The 19,869-nt window shown below is 34.6% G+C and overlaps 1 protein-coding gene across 4 annotated transcripts in view; it reads left to right on the top strand.

Moving 5' to 3' along the window:
* CGNL1 (cingulin like 1) overlaps window positions 1-19,869 on the top strand; it is a 65,853-nt gene that overhangs the window by 42,472 nt on the left and 3,512 nt on the right. For 2 of the 4 annotated variants that reach the window (XM_075045371.1, XM_075045370.1), the window contains exons 11-18: window positions 5,542-5,694; window positions 6,256-6,426; window positions 8,879-9,040; window positions 9,860-9,949; window positions 15,671-15,754; window positions 17,586-17,710; window positions 18,273-18,381; window positions 19,307-19,470. In XM_075045371.1, the coding sequence (XP_074901472.1) occupies window positions 5,542-5,694; window positions 6,256-6,426; window positions 8,879-9,040; window positions 9,860-9,949; window positions 15,671-15,754; window positions 17,586-17,710; window positions 18,273-18,381; window positions 19,307-19,470 (1,058 nt within the window). Of the gene's footprint in view, window positions 1-5,541; window positions 5,695-6,255; window positions 6,427-8,878; window positions 9,041-9,859; window positions 9,950-15,670; window positions 15,755-17,585; window positions 17,711-18,272; window positions 18,382-19,240; window positions 19,471-19,869 lie in introns of those variants that run through there. The other 2 variants (XM_075045374.1, XM_075045372.1) reach the window with 2 other exon arrangements.

Raw genomic sequence — 19,869 nt, forward strand, 5'->3', positions numbered from 1 at the left:
TTTGCATCTAGAAGCAAAGAAGCAAAGTTTTTAGATGATTCTATCAAACAAGTCAGGCTCAAAGGTGAAGTACATGTACATTGCTAGCAACCCTTTTTTAATTGAACAGATATTTTCCCTTTTTGTCTTCAACAAATATTTTACATTACTGTTCTGAAAATCTGAAAATGAAACTTGTCTATGAGTGGATGGTAAACCAAGGGAAAATGGTGTTAACCAGCATGTTCTCATCGTTCAGTTAATTATGGTAAAAAGAAAAAAATAACAACAACAAGAAAATACTACTATGTCTTTAAAATGGAATGTGCTTCAACAATATAAGGTTTTAACAACATAGGTAAGGAAACTTTATTTCTACAAAATTATGTTTTTAAGCTGATGTTCCTTGTAGCTACATCAATAAGTGTTTTTTTCTGAGGCTTTTGATTGGGTGTTTTTCTTTTTAAATCTGTTTATCTGTTCTACCTCACTGATTCTCCAAATTTGCTTGTGTGTATTGCTCATAGTCTGCACAATCACAATAGATGGCCCATTGCTCATCATTGGCTTCATTTAGCACTGTTTTCTAAGAACTTCCTTCTATCACAGTCTGGCTTGACCTTCCTGCACAACATGAATCAATGCACCATATGCATCTCCTGCATCTCGCTTAGCTTTGGGTCAAGATGCTTGGACAGTGTGTTCGTTCTTTTCTCTTTATGCATCCTTCAGGGCATCATGCCAAGTAATGCTGCCTCTGGGCTGCGTCTCCAAATTCAAGAAATCTAGGAAAGGTGATAGATAGAAGGGACTGTCTTGTCATTTTATTCACAATTTATGACTAATTTGTAAATCAAATTTAATCCCCTTTCTGATTCTGAACTCTTCTTGTCCACCGGATACCAGCACTAATGGACTTCACAATGTAATCAGTGGTCCCTTTTGTTTAGAAAAATTCAGCCTTTCTGTCTTTAGATTTCTCCTTGTTTTAATGAATAATGTTGTACAGTAGGCTGATTTGGCCTTGTTTTACCTTTGACAATTTAGATGACAAACTTTGGCACAGTAATAATGCTTATTACAGTGGAAACTTAATTTCTGACTGGCCCATCTTGCTTTTTACATAATACAAATTACTTTTAATGGTGGACTAGCATAAGAAAGACAATGACAGTATGAATAGAATTGTAACAGTTACTGTAAATATAGCCAAATCCATTCCTCCTCCATCCCAAATTTTTACTCAGAAAAGTTAAAGCTGGAATACCCTTAATTATTATAAGCAATTTGTTTTAATGCTTTTGTCTAAACCCAACCTCAGTATATATTGAAATTTTCTTTATGGATGGTCAAGCAAGTAGTATTTTTTGTAGTGTCTCATGCTGTCTCCTCTATGTAGTCCACTGTTTCAAGAAATGAGATACATCTTAATATTTTGTAACATTGAGAAGACTTTTGGAAGGTGCTTGAGAATTTTCTTGGGAAAGGAAATAATATAATTATTATGCACCTTAACCATAGCATGGATGGTACTGCAATATATTAAGAAGTATCAGGTATACCAACATTATGAATGGCAGTGCCAAGTATTCTGAGCTTTTTAAACTTAACAATCAGAATACAGGATTCTTTCCAGTGGAAGAATATGAAACTTTTCATTGTGGTAAATAATGGTAGGTGGATAGAAATAGTGTTGCAGAGCACTCAAGTTGAAATACATTCTCAATTTTCAGTTATCAGTTGAAAGAAATTATTAACTTTGTAAAGAGAAGATAAAACTAATTTTTTTTTTTTTTTTAAGAACAAGGAAGTATCACAATAATCTTACAGGTTACTATGAAAACAAGTTACTACTTTTGTTTTCCTCCATTTTGTTTTCTTTTCTTCTCTGGGTATGTGGAAATGTGAGTGTGTTCTATTGTTATTTTATGGCTCCCTGTCTTGTGGACTACTGTCTGTCCACCAACCTGAAATTGAGAAATACTGCTGTAGAGTTAGCCTCAGTTGCGCTGAAATAACACTTAAGCTTCTTCACAAAGTAATTAAGTATCACTACAAATTGCCTTTAAATTGGCAAATGATAAACTGTTTACTTGATCTGTGGTTACACTGTAACTGACAGGCCAGCCAATTCCAGTGAGAAGCACTCAAGGATTTTTATATGTGAAGGGGACTCTAATTAGAGCTTATACTTCAGTTGACTATTGAAGCTGTCCTATAGGACATCCCAAATTTCAAATATTGAAGTTCAGTATAGTGTATTGAAAGGCTAGACGCTGAGGAAACTGCAGCATTTGGATAGTCGGTAGCAACATTTCCATGGCATCATGTTTTTTAATACCTGAGTTAAGTGATATAAATGGAAGTTCAGTTGTTTCTAGTATGACATATTAGTCTATCTCAAATATTAATATTAAGCTAGGCATGCTATTTTTAACGAGTTTTTTTCTCTTTTATCAACTAATCTAGGAAAGGGAAATACCACATCCTAATTTGTGTTGCCCAGGGAAAATGATTGTTGATGAGAAGCTACATATGACGTGTTATTTCCCCTGAATAATATTACAAGAATGAAATAGTATCTGTTGTAATGCAGGGTTTTTATTAAAAGAAAGATAATTTATGTTACAATGCTCAGTTTTCATGAGGAATATTTTTACCCTATATCTATGTTACCAAGTTTTCTGCTGGCTACACTTTAGCAAAATGATAAGGACCTTATTATGCTTTAGTGGTAATTTCACTATTTGAAGAATAAATGATTCTATGGCATAGCTACTAGCTAAATAATGCAGACCATAATGTGGACACCTATTAAATAGATTTTGAGAAGAAAATTATGCGGAGTGGTGGGGTAAGAAAACCACCGTTTCCAGACAAGTAGAATTCATCAAGCCCAGAGAACAATCAGCTATCGCACACTTTTCCAAAGAGAATGGTTGTGCATGTGAACCATCTGATGGTGCATTAAAAACATGTTGATTTGGTAAGAAAAAACACTGCTGTAAATTTTTTTCAGTCTTGTACTTTATATGTACCCAGAGAAGCCTTTGCTTTCTCCAGTCACTAATAAATGTGATCACGGTAGGATCCTTTTTGGGTCCAGGAAGTGTTTAGTCTTGTGATTCTTATGGCACATCAGGTGGCTCAACAGATTCTGATGCATCCCAAGAGGGACATGGGCATGAGACATTTTAACAGATGTGGGGGGAATGAATGCATGAAGCACCTGAACTTCAATTCCCATGATACTCTGAAGCAGCATTGCCACTGTCAGTTTATTGTTGAACTGACTAAAAACAAACTCAGCAAAACTGAAATTTCTCCTTGGAACAGGTCAGTTATCTAGGAATTGCACATTCGATTAAAATAATTATTATCACAATTTCACACCACTTTCTAATTTTTAGTAATGTACTTAGTATTTGTTTTATCATCCTTCTTGGTAACAAACAGTAAAAATATGTTGATGAAAATATGGAGATGCAATACATGAGAAGAACAGATTTTTCTTTTCGGGGTGCCAGAATATAACTCAAAGGAGAAAAAGCTAAATTTCAGTCTCTAGCATCTCAGTCTGCTACATATCTGAAAATCAGGCAAAAGTTAGCATGACCTGATGAAAGTTGAGGTGATCCACTGCTTGCATCAAGCCCGCTATTATTATTTTCCTTCAGTACTGTAATTATTCATACCTATTATTACTTTGGCAATTATCTGAGTTAGTAGATGAAATTTCTTCACATATTAGTGATTGATTTTTTTTGTTTGTTTGGTTTGGGGGATTTTTTTGTTGTTGTTGATAACTCTGAAGTAAAGAGAGTGACCAGATTTGCTCTGGTGTTTACTTCCCTTTTCAGCACACTGGAAATGCAGAACAGCATCCTGCTGGCACAATTATTCTCCCACAATATATTTCACTGATCTGTGTCTGCGCAGTTTGTTTCTCAAGGATGTGTAAACAAACAGTAAAGTTAAATGATCTGTGAAAGGCTGGTGGAGGGGGGCACACATGAGGTTTTCATAACTTGTTAAATATGGCACATTAGCAGGCTCCCAAGATTTCAGCAGCTTTTAGAAATGAAGTGCTGAAGTTGAACCTTTTCAAGGTTTTTAAAATCCTTTGATGTCAGCTAAACCAATTCTGGTGTAGAATTAGACTTTGCAAAACAACATCTGTTAGCCCCCAGCATGTTTTAGGGTTATATATACACTTCTTAGGCATCTACCATAACTCATGTTTGTATCAGTGATGTCTTTTGTTGACAGGTTATACAGGAATGTGAGAGAATGAATCTTAAGAAAACTCTACCTTCTAACTTTTGATGATGTTCTTCCTTTTCTCTCATAACAGAACAATTATTTTTTGAGATTCTGATCTATATTGCCTACAGAACTACTACTGTGTTTTCACATTTAAAGTTTTTTGAAGTGTGATTAAGTATCATGGGTATTAGATATTCAACACAACTTTATGTTTCCAATATTAAAATGTAAAACAATGTTTTGGAATGCTTTTTACAATTTATGGTGATTTTAATTATTTAGATTTTTCTGTCGGAACAATTTAAACTGTCCATAATCTGGTTTTAATCAATTAATGGTGCCTCTCAGACTTCATAAAAACAACCCCTTTTTCTAGTCTTGTAGTGCCTATTTAGAGTAGGGCCATTACAGTATTCTATTATGGAAGGAGAAGGAAGGGATGAGAGTCCCAACATGCAAATGGAAGTTAAACTGCTTTTCTTGTGTTGAAATGAACTAGTGACAGTCAGTTACTCTGCTGATGGACAGTATTTAGCAGTTGGAGGGTGTTAAGTTCTTGAACATCCTGAATGTGACAGCAGAAACATTTGGAGCTCCTGGTAGATGAACATACAGCATAGTTCCAGAGTTCATTCAAAATTTAATCCAGATAATGAAGGTCTGGTTTGAACATTAATGGCAAAAGTTCTTTCAGGAAGAGGATTTCTGTGCTAGGAGCTGCGAAGTTCTGCACAGCATCTGTCACAATGAGACATTGTCTTGATTAGGGTTTCTGGGTGCTATAGGAGCACAACAATGGGGAAAAAAAATCCCCACTAGTTATTTCTCATTCATTGTAGGAACAGATTTGTATTTTATTTTATTTTACCTAGGAAAAAAGGTTGTTGTTGAGAAAACTTTTAAGGAAGCACTAAAGGGAGCATATAGGAAAATGTGAAACCTAAAATGGGTATTGAACCTTGTGCAGGAGGTAGGATTTGCTGACATGTGCAACTGCAGAGGAATGTATGCTTTGCATGTAACAGAATCATGAAAAGGGTCTATGTTTGGTCTCATGAGTGTTTCAACAGTGGCTTAGGTATAGGAAGGATAAAGCACTGCATCACTAAAATAACGTTTGTCCTATACTGGCTAGCAAACTGTAACTCCATAAAATTTTTCTTTTTTATTTAAGTTTGTCTTAATATTACAACAGCTGGTGGTATTAGTGTTGCACGGAGTGTTATATAACATTCCTTTAAGGCATTAGAAAAGAGGGTCTACGTTTCATTATATATATTTTTAAATCTACTTCAGGAGAACATCTGTTGTATTTTGCGGGAACGGCAACAGTTAACTCAGCAGTTAAAAGATGAAACTCACCAGAAGGAACAGTTAAAGGAGATAAAAAATGAAATGGAGAATGAACGATGGCAACTGAACAAGACTGTTGAAAAGTTACAGGAGGAGGTATGAGTTCATTCCAAAGAGGCTGCAGGAATCTGAATATCTAACAGATCAAGAAAAGCTTTCAGCTTAAGCTGAAGCAGTAGTTGGAACACCACTATCTCAAAATACTGTTGTAGAACAGTTCTATTTTGTTTAAACAAGATCCCAGATTTGAGTTCAGTTCTAGTGTATGCTATAGCAATATTTCAGAGTTTTACAGCTGATTCTCAGAACGCTACTGCATTAGGCTTATTTTGCCGTGTGTGTAGACCATACAAATTAATATTGATGTACTGAAGTGTGACTGTTCAGGTCATTATGTCAGTCAGCTGGAAGAACTGCTGACAGACAGAAAGACAATAGTCTTGCCATACATACTATTAGAAAATAACCTTACTGTTTTGTGTTTTCACACTTCTCCATAGAAATTAATTTGTTTGGGAACATGTTTGATCGATTTCACGTTTGAAAATACTGAGCAGAATATTGAAGCTGGAGAAAAAACCATTTGGTGTATTAAGCCTGATAGAACCTTTTGTAGCAGTATTTTAGGAAAAAAAATTATATGTACTTTTTTCCCAGATGTCTGAAATGGTAGAGGCCTCAAGAACATCAACTCTGGAGCTTCAGAACCAGCTTGATGAATACAAGGAGAAAAATCACAGGGAACTTGCAGATGTGCAGAGACAATTAAAAGAGAAAACCCTTGAGGTAGAAAAATCACGCCTGACAACCATGAGAATGCAAGATGAGGTAATGACTCATAAGTTCAGTGACAAATTCTAACCTTTGACCTAGAATTCAGCTCAGATAGTTTTCAAGACAGTCAATGTTTGCTATCACGCTTTTGTGTACTTCATCATGAGAGACTGATCTCAGTCAGCATGCTTTTGAGTTTCATTCTTCATGATGGTGATCAGCATGATACTTCTGCCAGAGAAATGGGATTTCATGTTTATGACAGATAAATGCAGTGTTTGACAAATGAATGTATCTTCAGTGATATGACAAGGATTCCGTTGATGATCTGCTGCTCTTTTAATGCCTGCTACTGAAGGAATTGAGAATGTGGAAACATTCTTGAATTAGGAAAAAAGACCCCAAAACCAAAAAACCAAAACCAAATTCTGGCTCTGCAGGAGTTGAGATACATTCTCTTCTTCCTTCGCGTGAGTCACGTTGCAGATTTTAATGATGAAGGTGTCTTTGCAACCAAGAATCAACCACGGTCTTGAAGTGTCTGCCTCTTAGCATGTAAATTTTGCTGTAAAGACAATCCAGTATTTTAAAGATCTGCATATACTTGTTCTGCAATTGAAAAGCTATGAGAATACACTGGTCACAGATGTTTTCTGTATGTAGAATATTTAATATTTTGATTTTTCCAGTTCAGAACTGGTCTTACATTGCCCTCTCCCCTTAACAAACTTGTTTTAAATTCAATTTAAAAGAACAGCAATAGAAGAAAGTATAGTTCCTGTATATTACTCTGTCTTCCTTCTATATTTATTCCATTTGGGGGTGGAGAGCCTTTGTAAAGGGATGAAGACTCGTAATGAAATGTGAATGATAAAACTGGGATATTGAAAACATGGGTCTTAAGTTGAATAAAAGAATAGACAGCTTAAATAAAAGATATATATGTGTGTGTATGTAAATATGTATATGAACTGGGTTTACAGTTATGAAAAATACTTCTAGTGTTATCTGTTATAACTACAAAACAAATACAAAGAAAAAATTCCAGAACAAAATAAACCTTCATTATTTGATAAAAAGATAATCCAAACACTATATAAAGGACAAAATATTACTGGTTATGGAATTCCACATCTCCATGAGGCAATATGTAAAATCCTAGGGCTCTAAAAATGTAGTGTGGCAGCTAAGTGCAAAAGAGGAAACAAAATCTGAAAATACAGGATAGGCAGGTTAAACAGCAGACTTTCTAGAGGGACTAAATATTAAGGACAATTGGAGGTCTTTATTATCTCTTCCTCTCTTGGGTTTAACAAGAAGTACAAATAGATAGACCTTACATTCAACGTGAAAGAGCCTGTTTTCTGTCAAAATCCTCATGGGTAGGTGTCATAGTGCACAAAACATTCTTTTTGAGTGTCTCATCAAAAGCCAATGTAATGATCATGGCAACACAAGTATCATCTTCCTGTTCTAGCAGAAAAATTATGAAACAGTCTTGCAAGGCAGTATGGGAGTTCTTAATTGCTGTGTCTCTTGTAAGTTCTCGAGGATACATAAAAGACATCAATCTTGAAAGTTGTCAATCCGATGTCATTCTGAAATGTTGAATGCATATGAGATGCTATTACTATACAGACCTCTGCACTTAACTAGCTGTTCACCAGGTCATGCAGATGTCCAGTGTTTTGTTGTCAGGACTTAGCAATAGGTAGCAAACTCTGTAAACAGTCACTAGTACATTATTTTAGCTTCATCACTAAAATAAGAACTTGACTAAACACAGGAAGAATATGGAAGACTGTGTGCTGAAGAAAAAAACTCCTCATCGTATGTTATATGCATGTCATGAGTTAAGATAAAAGTATAAGGAATGATCACAGTCTCACCTAAAACCCCTCTCACTACTTATATTGTTTTTTTAAAGTACTGTGAAGGTTTTAGATCATTTTATTGAGTACACGCTGTTGTTAGAATAGGAAACTTTTATCCTCAGCAGATAGCCATACTATATCTAAAAGTTATACTAATACAGAGAGAGAGAGAGAGAGAGAGATGTTAGCAATTATGTCACTGGTAAAATGCTGTCATTGAAGTGCTTCAGAAATATAAACTACATAATCGTGTAAAAGCTGAAATATTGGTGGTCCAAAAATGAAAGGAATAATATTGCAAAAGTTGCGAAGATATAACCATTTTGAAATTTGTAAAAGTTTTGGTTTGTCATAACTGAGTAAAAAGAAATAAATAAAAACCCTGCACCATGTATAATTGTCACTGTAGAACCTGTAGTGTGAAGCATCTCTTACAGAGCTGATATTTAATCAAAGTTTATTTTCCTGGTGCCATCTTGTGGATAAAACAAATTACTGTGAAAGCCTGTAACTCAATGCAATTCCTGTCATGCTTCCAGATCTGTCATGTTTGTAGTCAGTCCCCTTTACTGACATCACTTATTTATAGAAAGTATGCTATAAAGTGTATTACCATAATCTTATTGTTTCAGGTGCGTTTTATGGAAGAAAACTTGAGGGACTACCAGAGAGCTCAGGATGAGGCAATAACAAAAACTCAGCTGCTAGAACAGACTGTGAAAGGCTTGGAGTATGAACTGGAAGCCAAAAACCACTTAAAAGATGATCGGGCAAGACAAATCAAACTAATGGAGGTAAAAGACATTTTTGAGGGTTCGTCTCTTATTAGAACTGCTGAAAATAATTTTGGTATTTCATGTGGATGCTGCCTGGGAAGAAGCAAAAGAACTTGATGTTGTTGAAAATCCATGTAGTACTACTGCAGGAATTATTCTGGTATATTCTAAAGGTTATCTTTTAACATATCTATTGTAGCATGATGTGTTCTAAATTGCAATTATTCTTCCATCATTTTAATTAACTTACTTTTTAATTAATTTTCTCTAGAGGTTATCAGGCAAAACTGTATTCTTTTCGTTCGTAGGCCCATCACTCAACTTAAAAAGTATTTAGAAGTGTAAGTTCTATTTAGCATCTAATACCAATTCATTTCAGGAGCCTAAATAGCATTGTTATTCTAACTGTGTTGTTACAGGGTTAGCTTCATAACTGTTCAGTTCAACTAAGCTGTCATTTGACTTTCATAAACAAACACTTTTATGCCATTGTGTTCATATGAAATTTGTCTTCCAAATGCATAATGTAACTTAGACATTCTAAAAAGTCTCTAGAAACATTACAGATTTTCTCTTATTTTCTTGAAATTTGTGGGAGTGATTAAGAAAGGAAGTGAAACTTCTATTTTGCTTCTGTCAGACACACAAATTCACTTTAAAGGCTTATCTACCTGCCATCTCTTTTTCTAGATTATGTGTTTTCAGAGGCATTCCACTTTCTAAGCCAAGTCTTTCAGATAGTTTGAATCCTTGAAGTTTAAGGAAGAATGCCCTGGTAGCAATCTGAAGAGGATGGGAAAGAAGTGTGTTGAAATTACTTTTCTTTGTTCCACTTAGGACAAGTTATCTCACCTGGAACTTGAGCTTGATGAAGAAAAGACTAATTCAGATTTGTTGTCTGAGAGGATCAGTAAATGCAGAGAGCAGGTACTCAAGTTTTCCAACTGTTGTGTACTGATGAGGAAAAAGTGTTATTAGGATCACAAACAATATTGATTAACTAAATAATGATTAGCGATAGGGTTTATATACAATACTTAAGCAGAATATGTAAATCCAAAAAACCAAGGTTCACAAACATGATAAGATATGATCCTCCACATCATCACAGACCAATTTTTTCCTGTTTTCTTAACTGGAAAACTGACACAGATTGCATATAAAGACTGATAACCAGTATCATTCTCTGATATTCCTGATGCAGTGAGCTTCATCAAGTAATCTTGGTTTTAGGTGGTGAGGCTATCAGAGGAAGCCTGTTGTAGAAAATATCTTAGATTGAAAGATCACAATTTTTTAACCTTACTGAAAAGTAGGCCAGCATAATAGCATCTTGATTTCAAAGGAGGAAGAGCTTAGGAAATTGTGGAATTAATTAGTCTTGTCAGCTGAACTGAAGATGCTGGCCAGTTTCAACGGGGAGGAAGCTTTATTTTCATTACAAGTGTAAAAACTGATTAAGGTATATCAAAGATAAGACAGATGGAAAGTCTTTTCCACATAAAAACATCAGTCATTAGTTCCAGAAGTGTTATGTGAGTAGATAGCCCAGAAAGAGGGGAAGAAGGATTTATTAACAAGGTTGTATCTCATAGGGCAGAAAATGTAAAGATGAAGTGGGATTTGCCAAGCTAAGTGAGACCTATCAGTATTTCAAACAAGTAACAAAAAGGTTCTTGACTGGATAAGAAAGAAGTTGTGGAAATTGTATGATGAGGTATCAATCAAGATAAAAAGTAATCCAGGTATGCCTCCTCAAATAAAAGAACATTTTGCCTCTGTCTTCAATAAGGCCAGTGACTGTGCAGGTGGGGGGAAGTGGGGTGGGCTAATTGAAATGAGACCATTGAGCTGGAAATCACCAACTCTAAGACAATTAGAATTTCATTGTTCTGAAGAAGGAGGCCTTAATGATATTATTCAAGATTTCAGAATGAAATTACATACAAAATTATAGGTGCTGTAACAAAGATTTGTAATAAACCAGAAAAGTAGAGAATAGGGCCTGATGAGTGAAAAAAGTAAGCAGAGCATCCATGGTCGAGTAGTCAGTATTATGCAAGTTCTTGATTAGTCCACAGAAAGGCATATGGTGAGGTCATCATGGAATATCACAGCCTAGACAATGTTCTTTGCCTTAGTTTTACATTCTGAAAGATGTGAAACTAATGCATAACTTATTACAGCATGTCTACTACTGTAGCTGTACATTAAGTACTATACCTCATTAGTAGTTTCCTAGAAGTCCAGGACACAATTTGCATTGAGGTACCACCCACAATAGTCTGTTCTGTTTTCATTTCTCTTTCTTTCTCCAGAAAAAAAAGAATTGCTGACATTTTTTTTAATAGCTTTTAATTTCAGAGGGAGAACAGAAAGTAAAATCTTCATTTCTATGTCTTTTCAATGAAATTGTATATTCCACTGAGACAGCTGGAGAGTTTTAAGTGAGTTAGAGGTCAGCTTGCTTTCAGCTTTCTTTCATGCATCCTTGAAACACCAACGCACCATTACTATTTTGCTGGGACTCGGGTTACTGAGATTCTGTTTGATTGCAGTATAGTCTTTTTGCTATTATTCCATTGATATTGTACACACTCTGAGTCAGTGGGTGAAATAGAATGTAAAGGACCCATAATAATATGGGGTCATGCTGTTGTTAAAATAGGAAGCCTTTAATACTATAGTCTATGCCTGTGTTGTAAGCCTGGGATAAAAGAACCTTAGTCATAGCTGCATTAGTGGGTACTATAGTAAGTTAATTTGCTACCTGAATGGAAACCTAAAATACAGATGGGTGACCAAAATGTTACATAATGGGTAAAAGACGTGTTTATTTTGAGGTCTGGAGTTTCTCATTTCACACATGAGTTACAAAGGTTGTTTTGTTTTGATTTTATGCCAGAATGACTAAGTAGTCAAATAACTAAAGAGTATTTCAGGGTCTGCTAAGCATTTATAATGACATGAGAAATTATAATGGATTTGTTTTGGTAATATCTGTATTTCTGTATTTTTTTTTATTATAAATGTGCTATTTTAATATACTGATAATGAACTATAACACACAAGTTTCTAGTAAAAGCAAATTGAAACAACTGGTTCTATTTTACATGAAGCTAAATGTTCGAATAAACATTGGCAAGGGTGATAGTTCACATTTTTTAATAGTTCACCCTTTTTTAATTTAAACACCCTTTTGAATCTACGAATGGCTGTATGAGACACTGTTCTCTTCCCTACCTTGCTCTTGAGAAGTACCACAGCAAAGTGGCAACAGTAAAAAAACTTGGGGGAAAGATGGATCATATCCTATTAGTCTTTAAATGGTAAGGTATTAGCAACTCTGGAAAGAGCAAAAAACACACACATATAGAAAGCTAGAGCGCTCAGCTGCCCTTTGAGTCTAAAGCGAGCAGGGCCAGGGCACATTTTAGTACATGATGGTTGTTTTCCTACAAACAAGTGAAATGAAGTACCTCTTGCCTTTTTTTCTTTTTTTTCCCCAACATAATTGAAAAATGCTTAAGATACCTTCATCAATTCTTGTATTTTGTGAAAATGCAAATATGAGTCTATTGACTTCAGAGTTGTTTCCAGTAAGTGTGAAAAATACACTAGTTGGTTTCCATGACAGTTTTAGAATAAATACAGAAGGATAAAATGTCATTGACTGCATCATTCGCTTCCTTTTGGTAAAGCATTCCCAATGGATAGCTGTATAACTGCTCTTTAGCTGGCACCAGGTGTGGGAAGCAAACAAATGACAACGTGGACATTAAGGTTGCTTTTCAATTATGAAGGATCAAAGGGATTTGTTTGGCTTCAGCTTGTTCATTTGTTAAACATTGTTTTTTGGGTCATGTACTTGAGAATTGTGTATGTAGGTCAATATATATAGGCACATACATGTATATATATATTTTACTTTTCCCTGCTTAGGTATTAAGAAGAAACATAGGCTGTGAACCTAGTGCAAGATGGTAAACAGTGGTGATAGCATCTAAAATATTATTAGAAATCAAACTGTTTTCACTAGTAATGAACTCAACAGCTGCTTCTAATCCTAAAGCTGGCACAAAATGCAGTTGTGTCTAATAAAGCTTTGTAAAATCTGATAGTATTGCTTTTGTCAATTCTTTGTTGTTAGCATTCTTCAAATCCAGCTGTGATAACTGTTGCCTTAAGCTGCAGAAATAGTTTATTCTTTTAACATAATGAGAATATATTAGATATAGGAAAGTTAGACTGTGAAGCACAAAGCTCTGCATGGTACATACCCAGCACCTATCTAAACTGCCCTGAAATAAGTGAAAAGTTTGAGTACATTTTGGCAGACAACTGCTTTTTTCCTTTTTGCATGTTAATTATGTTTTTATTAATGAAAAGTGCAAGGAGGTAAGTGAAAAACAGTTTCCACCTCCCCCAGCAGGAATTGTCCTGCTGCCCTTCTCTTTTTACAAGCTCTTGTATATATTTGCACGTAGCTTTCTGATCCTAATCAGATACAGTACTTTTTCTCCCTCCTACTGTTTTTCTGTAAAGTTGCTTTTACCATGAGGTGTCTAACAACAGTAGCAGTCATCTTGGAAATTAAATAATTTTCCTCTAAATAATTTCTTAATTTGAGATCTTGGGAAGGTTGCACAAATTTGTCACAGCCTTTGAGCACAGTAAGAGCACAGCAGAACTTTAGAGTGGTCCATTAAGCAAGTTCCTACATAAAACAAAAGCCTTTTCTTCAGTTAACAGTTGCATTTTTAATTAGTCATTCAATTTACTACAAATTTTGCTTTATTTTTTCTGTGTCTATCTTCATGGCTAAAGCAATTACAGCAGAATAAATTCTATGTACTCCCTCACATTATAACTTTTTTTCATATATTTCATGAATAAATGCAGGTATTGTATATATGGGTGATTCTAATTTTTATATATAAAATAATATTTTAATATATAAAATGTTTTACTATATAATGTATAAAACATTATTATTAGGTTTCTATGTGACAATGAGAGCTTTTAGGAAATTACCCAGCTGTTGAGAACACAGCCACGTGCTAACATTTGTACTCCAGTAACTGTTATGACCTTAGTTTTCAGGAATGCCTTCTACTGTTCTGAAACCGTACTATGACATAACATAGCAACTGCATGCATTGCTACCATTGTTTGTGTTCATATATTCATTTCAAAGCTACAGAAACAGTGTAAATGACTTCTTTTAAACATGTGATTAACTAAAGCTATATATTTTAATATTATAATGTGGTAAAAAAAAAAAAGGCCTAAGGTAAAATTTTATGTGCTGTACTTGTTTAACCTTCACATTCTTAGCATTGCTTTTGGATTTTTTTAATGCAAGAATTCCCAATGGCTTTTGAAAGATCTTTAGTGAGATAAATCTGTAACTTTGAGCTGCTTAACTGTGATGGTCTGTTTATGCAAGTTCATATGTAACTGTTGTAAAGCAGAGAAGAATGCTGTGGCTGCTGAAACCTTTGTCAGTCTTTTTGCAGGTACAGTAATTGGCATAGATGTTCACTGCTGATATTCATCATAGTAAACATTGTGCAGGTAATAGCACGAATGCTGTGGTAACATTAGCTGTGCCTGCAAAGGCATTTGTAAAGACTTGAGGGCAGTCTCAGCAGGAATGAGAGGCAAGAAAAGTATTTGGGTCCTACAAAATTTTACTTTAGCCCTGAAATTTCAGTAGCAGCTGTTAGGCAGTTTAGCGTTTCTCTTTGATCCTCAGAATTTTTTTTTTCCAGTCAAGTCCAACAGTGAGATAAAACAAACTAATTCTGTATTCTTATCTTGATTCTGTATTGATCAGGTAGTTTTTTAACATCTTGCATATGGAGAATATACTTTCCTTTTGGTTATTGAATATGCAGCTGAAATAATTACAGAAACTGTAGCAAAAGTTGTGTTTTAACAAAACAAACAAAACCCACCCTTTCCCCAAATCCAGAAGACAGTGCTTTCCTGCTATGACAGACATAAATAAAATTGACTGGAGGAGGGGGGCAATATACATATCCAGTATGCATCAGAGTCTGTGGAAAAAGAGCTTCTACTATTTCATAGACACAGGAAACTGTAATTGTCTGTAGAGTGTCTCACTGAGTTCTAGGCACTTCTCTGCAGTTATCAGTTTGCGTTTAATGAAGTGAAGCTCTCAAGTAGACTAGTCACCAGCTTAAAGGTAAGGTGCCATTTCAGACCTTCAGACTTAAGTATGAAGAAAACAACTGTAGAAGATGTTTGAAGACTGATGTGATGTTCCGGAACTGAGTTCCCTGCCATGTGATATGTCTCTCATGCTACATTTTAGAGTTCAGTTCCCTGCTACAGAATGTATATACTGAACATCAAGAATACTCAATGTGGCTGGAAAATGCCTAGAATAAGCACTGGGAATAACATTGGCTTCCCGAAGCAGAAAATTTTGTTCAAGATTGTAATTGTAAACTTCATCTGAAATTATGCGTATGTCTTGAGTTGTAAGAGAGCAAATTTTTTTCTCATTGTGTACGTATATGTTCTTTATGTATATGTGTGTATATATATACATACACACAGTATCATATAGATAAATGTAAATTAAATCTTTTATTAAAATTTCTGTTCTTTCTATTATAGATTGAACAAATGAGGACAGAGCTACTTCAGGAAAGAGCTATAAAGCAAGATTTGGAGTGTGACAAAATTTCGTTGGAAAGACAGGTAATTGTGGCTGGAATATCACCACACTAGAAAGATAACAGGCTGGGTATCTACCTTCATTAGGAAATTCAAATAAACATTTAAGGAATACAGTATTTGGTAGCTGGCACTATCCCACCATAGTGTGCTGCTAAAAGTATGTGTTAGTAAGAATAGATTAAAACCCATGAGTATCTTAATACTGATACTCAAAAGAAAATATTATAATCTTGAATTAAGTCTTCTCTTAGTATTTATTTTCTTTCCAGACCCCTCGTTTTAGCTTGAGGTTTGTCACAGTTTATATATTTCATATACTGAACACTCATACTATGCATACATCTGTTTATATAAGAAGACATTTTTGTTGTAGTGAATGTAGGCGTGTCTCTACCACACAAATTCTGTCTATATATTTGAGGATCAAAGACATTAAAAATAAGAAATGTCACAGTTGATATGGTACACTTGTTTTAGAATAAAACTGAGATATCAGTATAGAAACTTTTAAAAAGCATATATACAGCAAAGACCATAGAATATCAAAGACACTGTTATCTAGTTTAGCTGTAAACCCTTTGATCACTTTTAGAGGAGCTGTTCTTCAAAGTCTTAACAGTACTTCAGGAACACTGTTGAAGGTAGATCATAATTTCAAGGAATAGTGATTTTAGTTGAGTATTTTCTTTTGTAGGAGCAAACAAGTGAAAAAATTACATGCCTCTGAAAAAAAAATACAGATTTGATAGAGAACTCTTACTCTCTGTTGTCTAGGAAGGAGTATGACTCATATTTTTCAGTATCTATGATGGAAAGTACGTTAAAAATACTTTCTAGCTTTTTGCAACATTTTATTCTGCAGCTCAGTGGTCTTTGAAAGCAAGATTACTATCATAGCCCCTAGCTGAGATCCGGAGGAAAGCTATCTTAGCAAGTCATAGTATTACTGACAGTCTCAAGAATGTAAAACAGATAGTAATGAGTATATAGAGAACATGTGTATACCAGACACCTGATTTGGTGCCTTAAATTATGTGAAATGAATCCCATATTAATTGTTTGAGAAAAAAGAATGCCACCTGCTGGTAAGATCCCATGCACATCCTTATATGTTAGTTCTGACTTTTCTGTCATAGCTTTTATAGTGTTTGAGATCTGAGATTGCAGTTTGAAGTTCTGTAATAAAGAGCTTTATTTTCTGTTCCTCCTGTAACTCTTTTTTTTTTTTTTTTTCCTGTTAACTTTATCACTAGGTCCCCATTGAAAACCGGAATTACCTAGCCTCCTAAAGTCTAAATCTGAGTAAAATTCTGCTTTTACAAATCATGGAGCTTGCAAGTTTTTCAGACTACTTATGTACTAGGAGTAGCATTGGATAGTTAAGAAAGGAGGGGAAAAAAACCCACAGTAACAGCTTTGATAGAGTAAAGCGATACTGGATGCAAGCAATTTCTGTCTACTTGTTTTAGCCATACACCAGTGAGTTAAAAGGGAGGAATACAGAGTTTTCAAAAGGATTGTGTGGAGAATAAGACAGATCCAATGCTATTTGAAAAATTTTGGCATATTAAAAAATGCTGTTGGAAGGGGCTTGCAACCATCTGAAGTTCAAGGGTCCATTTAAGCCTAAAACTTTAACTCAAGCTTAACACTGAATTCTTTTTAATAAAGCACGGTAATAGAAGATTTGTTTGTAGTAAACAGTGAAATCTCACTGACTCTCTTTTTCCATATTTACTAAATTAAAAATATACTAGTAACCTTGTGTTTGCCTGGAGAAATTTATTTTGTGTTAAGGTGATATTTGTTAATACCAGCATATATGTAGTAATCAAGTATGTTCCAACTATAGAACAAAGACTTGAAGAGCCGAATCCTTCACCTGGAGGGTTCCTACCGATCCAGTAAAGAGGGACTTGTTGCTCAAATGGAAGCAAGGATCACAGAGCTAGAAGAACGACTTGAAAATGAAGAGAGGTAAAACTACTTATGTTAAGATCAAACCATGCATTTTTATATTTGTTAATATGACCTCTTGCTAATATTAAGTCTCTGATACAATGAACTTGATTTATTTTTTTCCTCACAAACACCAAATTAAAATGGTTGCTGTTTCAATTGCAAATTTTCTTTTTGACTGAAAGCACACTGAAAGTTGTCTTATAAATTTAAAACTGGCCACAGTGCTAACATGGTTCCATACCTCATTGTTTTATCAATGTCTAATATAGTAACAGACTTAGAAATATTAACTATAGTTTAACACTTCCATTTTCATGTTCATTTCATTGTTTAATCTTGGAGGAATGTATTTTTTTTTTCCTAAATCTTGCTCTGGAGACAGAAGAAATTCCCCTTAGTTGTTCATGCTTTTGAACAAATTTCTTAACATGTTGCGTGGAATCAGTAAATCAAAGCAGGGGCCATTAGTATTTATTTAATTCTTAGAAAATTGCTAAGGAATTATGTCAGCAGGATTGGAAGTATTTAATTTCCTTTTTAAAAAAGCCTGTCTTTTGTTTCTTTTGTTTTTTTCTAGGGATAGAGCTAATTTCCAACTAAGTAACCGCAGACTTGAGAGAAAAGTGAAGGAGTTAATGATGCAAGTAGATGATGAACATCTCTCACTGACTGATCAAAAGGACCAGGTAGAGGGAAAGACTAATATGCAAATATCTGATATTAATCCTACTAGCATAAATCATCATATATAAAAGATATGAGAAGAACATAGATAGATACTGATTACTCTATTGTTTATGAACTCCCATTTAGTGAGATTTGCAGTTCCCATTGTTACCATGTTTCTTTGTCTAGTACTAAATTGTTATTAATTTCTAAAATCATGAAAAGGAAGCGCTTAGAGGAGCAATGCTATAATTATTTTAAGAAATAAAGCCAATAACAGTACATGATCCCATAAATATATACACCAGCGTATGATTCTATAAATACATACACCAACAAATAATATATTCTGTTTTGCCACCATAAAATTTTGTTTAAAGAAAAAAAGCTATTTATTATTAAATATAGGCTATAAGTATTAAACATACGTTGATATTCTAATAGCAATGTGCTCTACCATTCCTGTGGTCTTTGTTGATTCCTTGCTTAAAACATAGTTTGTTTCAGTACGTGAGTCAAATAGTTAATATTCTGCCTAGAGAATTAACAGTATATTTCAGATTGCAGACGTCTGTTAAAGGAACAATCTTTTAAAATCCTGTGGGTTTTTAAAACATATTTTGTAGTATCTGTCTGATAAAGTTGCTTAACTTAGATACAGTAATAGCTCCAGCCTTCCCTTATTGATAACCAGCTCTTGCTATCACTGCAAGAGTGTCTTACTCTAGCAAAGCTATGTTTGCTTGTTGCTGTTTTTCCTAAAAAATTGTATTGCATCACTTTGAGAAAAGTCTAATGCTAACTTTCAGATATTTCTGAAGCACAGGATTACAGTGTCACTACACTGGCAAAGTTGTGTCTTTATTCTCCCTCTCATAGATGCTGGAAGAATATAATTCCTTTATTAAAATAGTCCTCTAATCAGCTGACATGTAAATATTTCAGTTGAGTTTGCGTTTGAAAGCAATGAAACGTCAAGTTGAAGAAGCTGAAGAAGAAATAGACAGACTGGAAAGTGCTAAAAAGAAACTCCAGAGAGAACTGGAAGAGCAACTAGACATGAATGAACAATTGCAAGGACAGCTTAATGCTGCAAAGAAGGAATTAAGGTAGGATGACTTGTCAGACCTTACAATTATGTATCATACCACCACTCACAAAATTGATCTTTTGCTCCTTTAGTCCATAAACTGAGGGCTTCCTCTAACAAACTTCAAGTTTGTCATAAGCAGACAGAGTTTAAGAGACGGACCTGTGAAACTCTTTGCATTTCCTTTCTCTACAAAATGTTCTCCAACTCTTTCCAGGGTGCTCTAGGTGCCCAAACCTTCTTTCCAATAGTTGCGTGCTGAATAAAGTAATTGAGGCAGGGAATAAAAAATGGGAAAAGATGGTAGGACTCGACGATCTTATCTGTAGTAATAACAATTTCCTGCTAATGACTGAGAGGTACAGCTATCCTGTGTTAGTTTTCCTCAGCCATCTTTGAACATCTCAGTGTGCAACGC

The sequence above is a fragment of the Buteo buteo genome, chromosome 13, assembly GCF_964188355.1.
Source record: "Buteo buteo chromosome 13, bButBut1.hap1.1, whole genome shotgun sequence".
Classification (NCBI taxonomy): domain Eukaryota; kingdom Metazoa; phylum Chordata; class Aves; order Accipitriformes; family Accipitridae; genus Buteo; species Buteo buteo.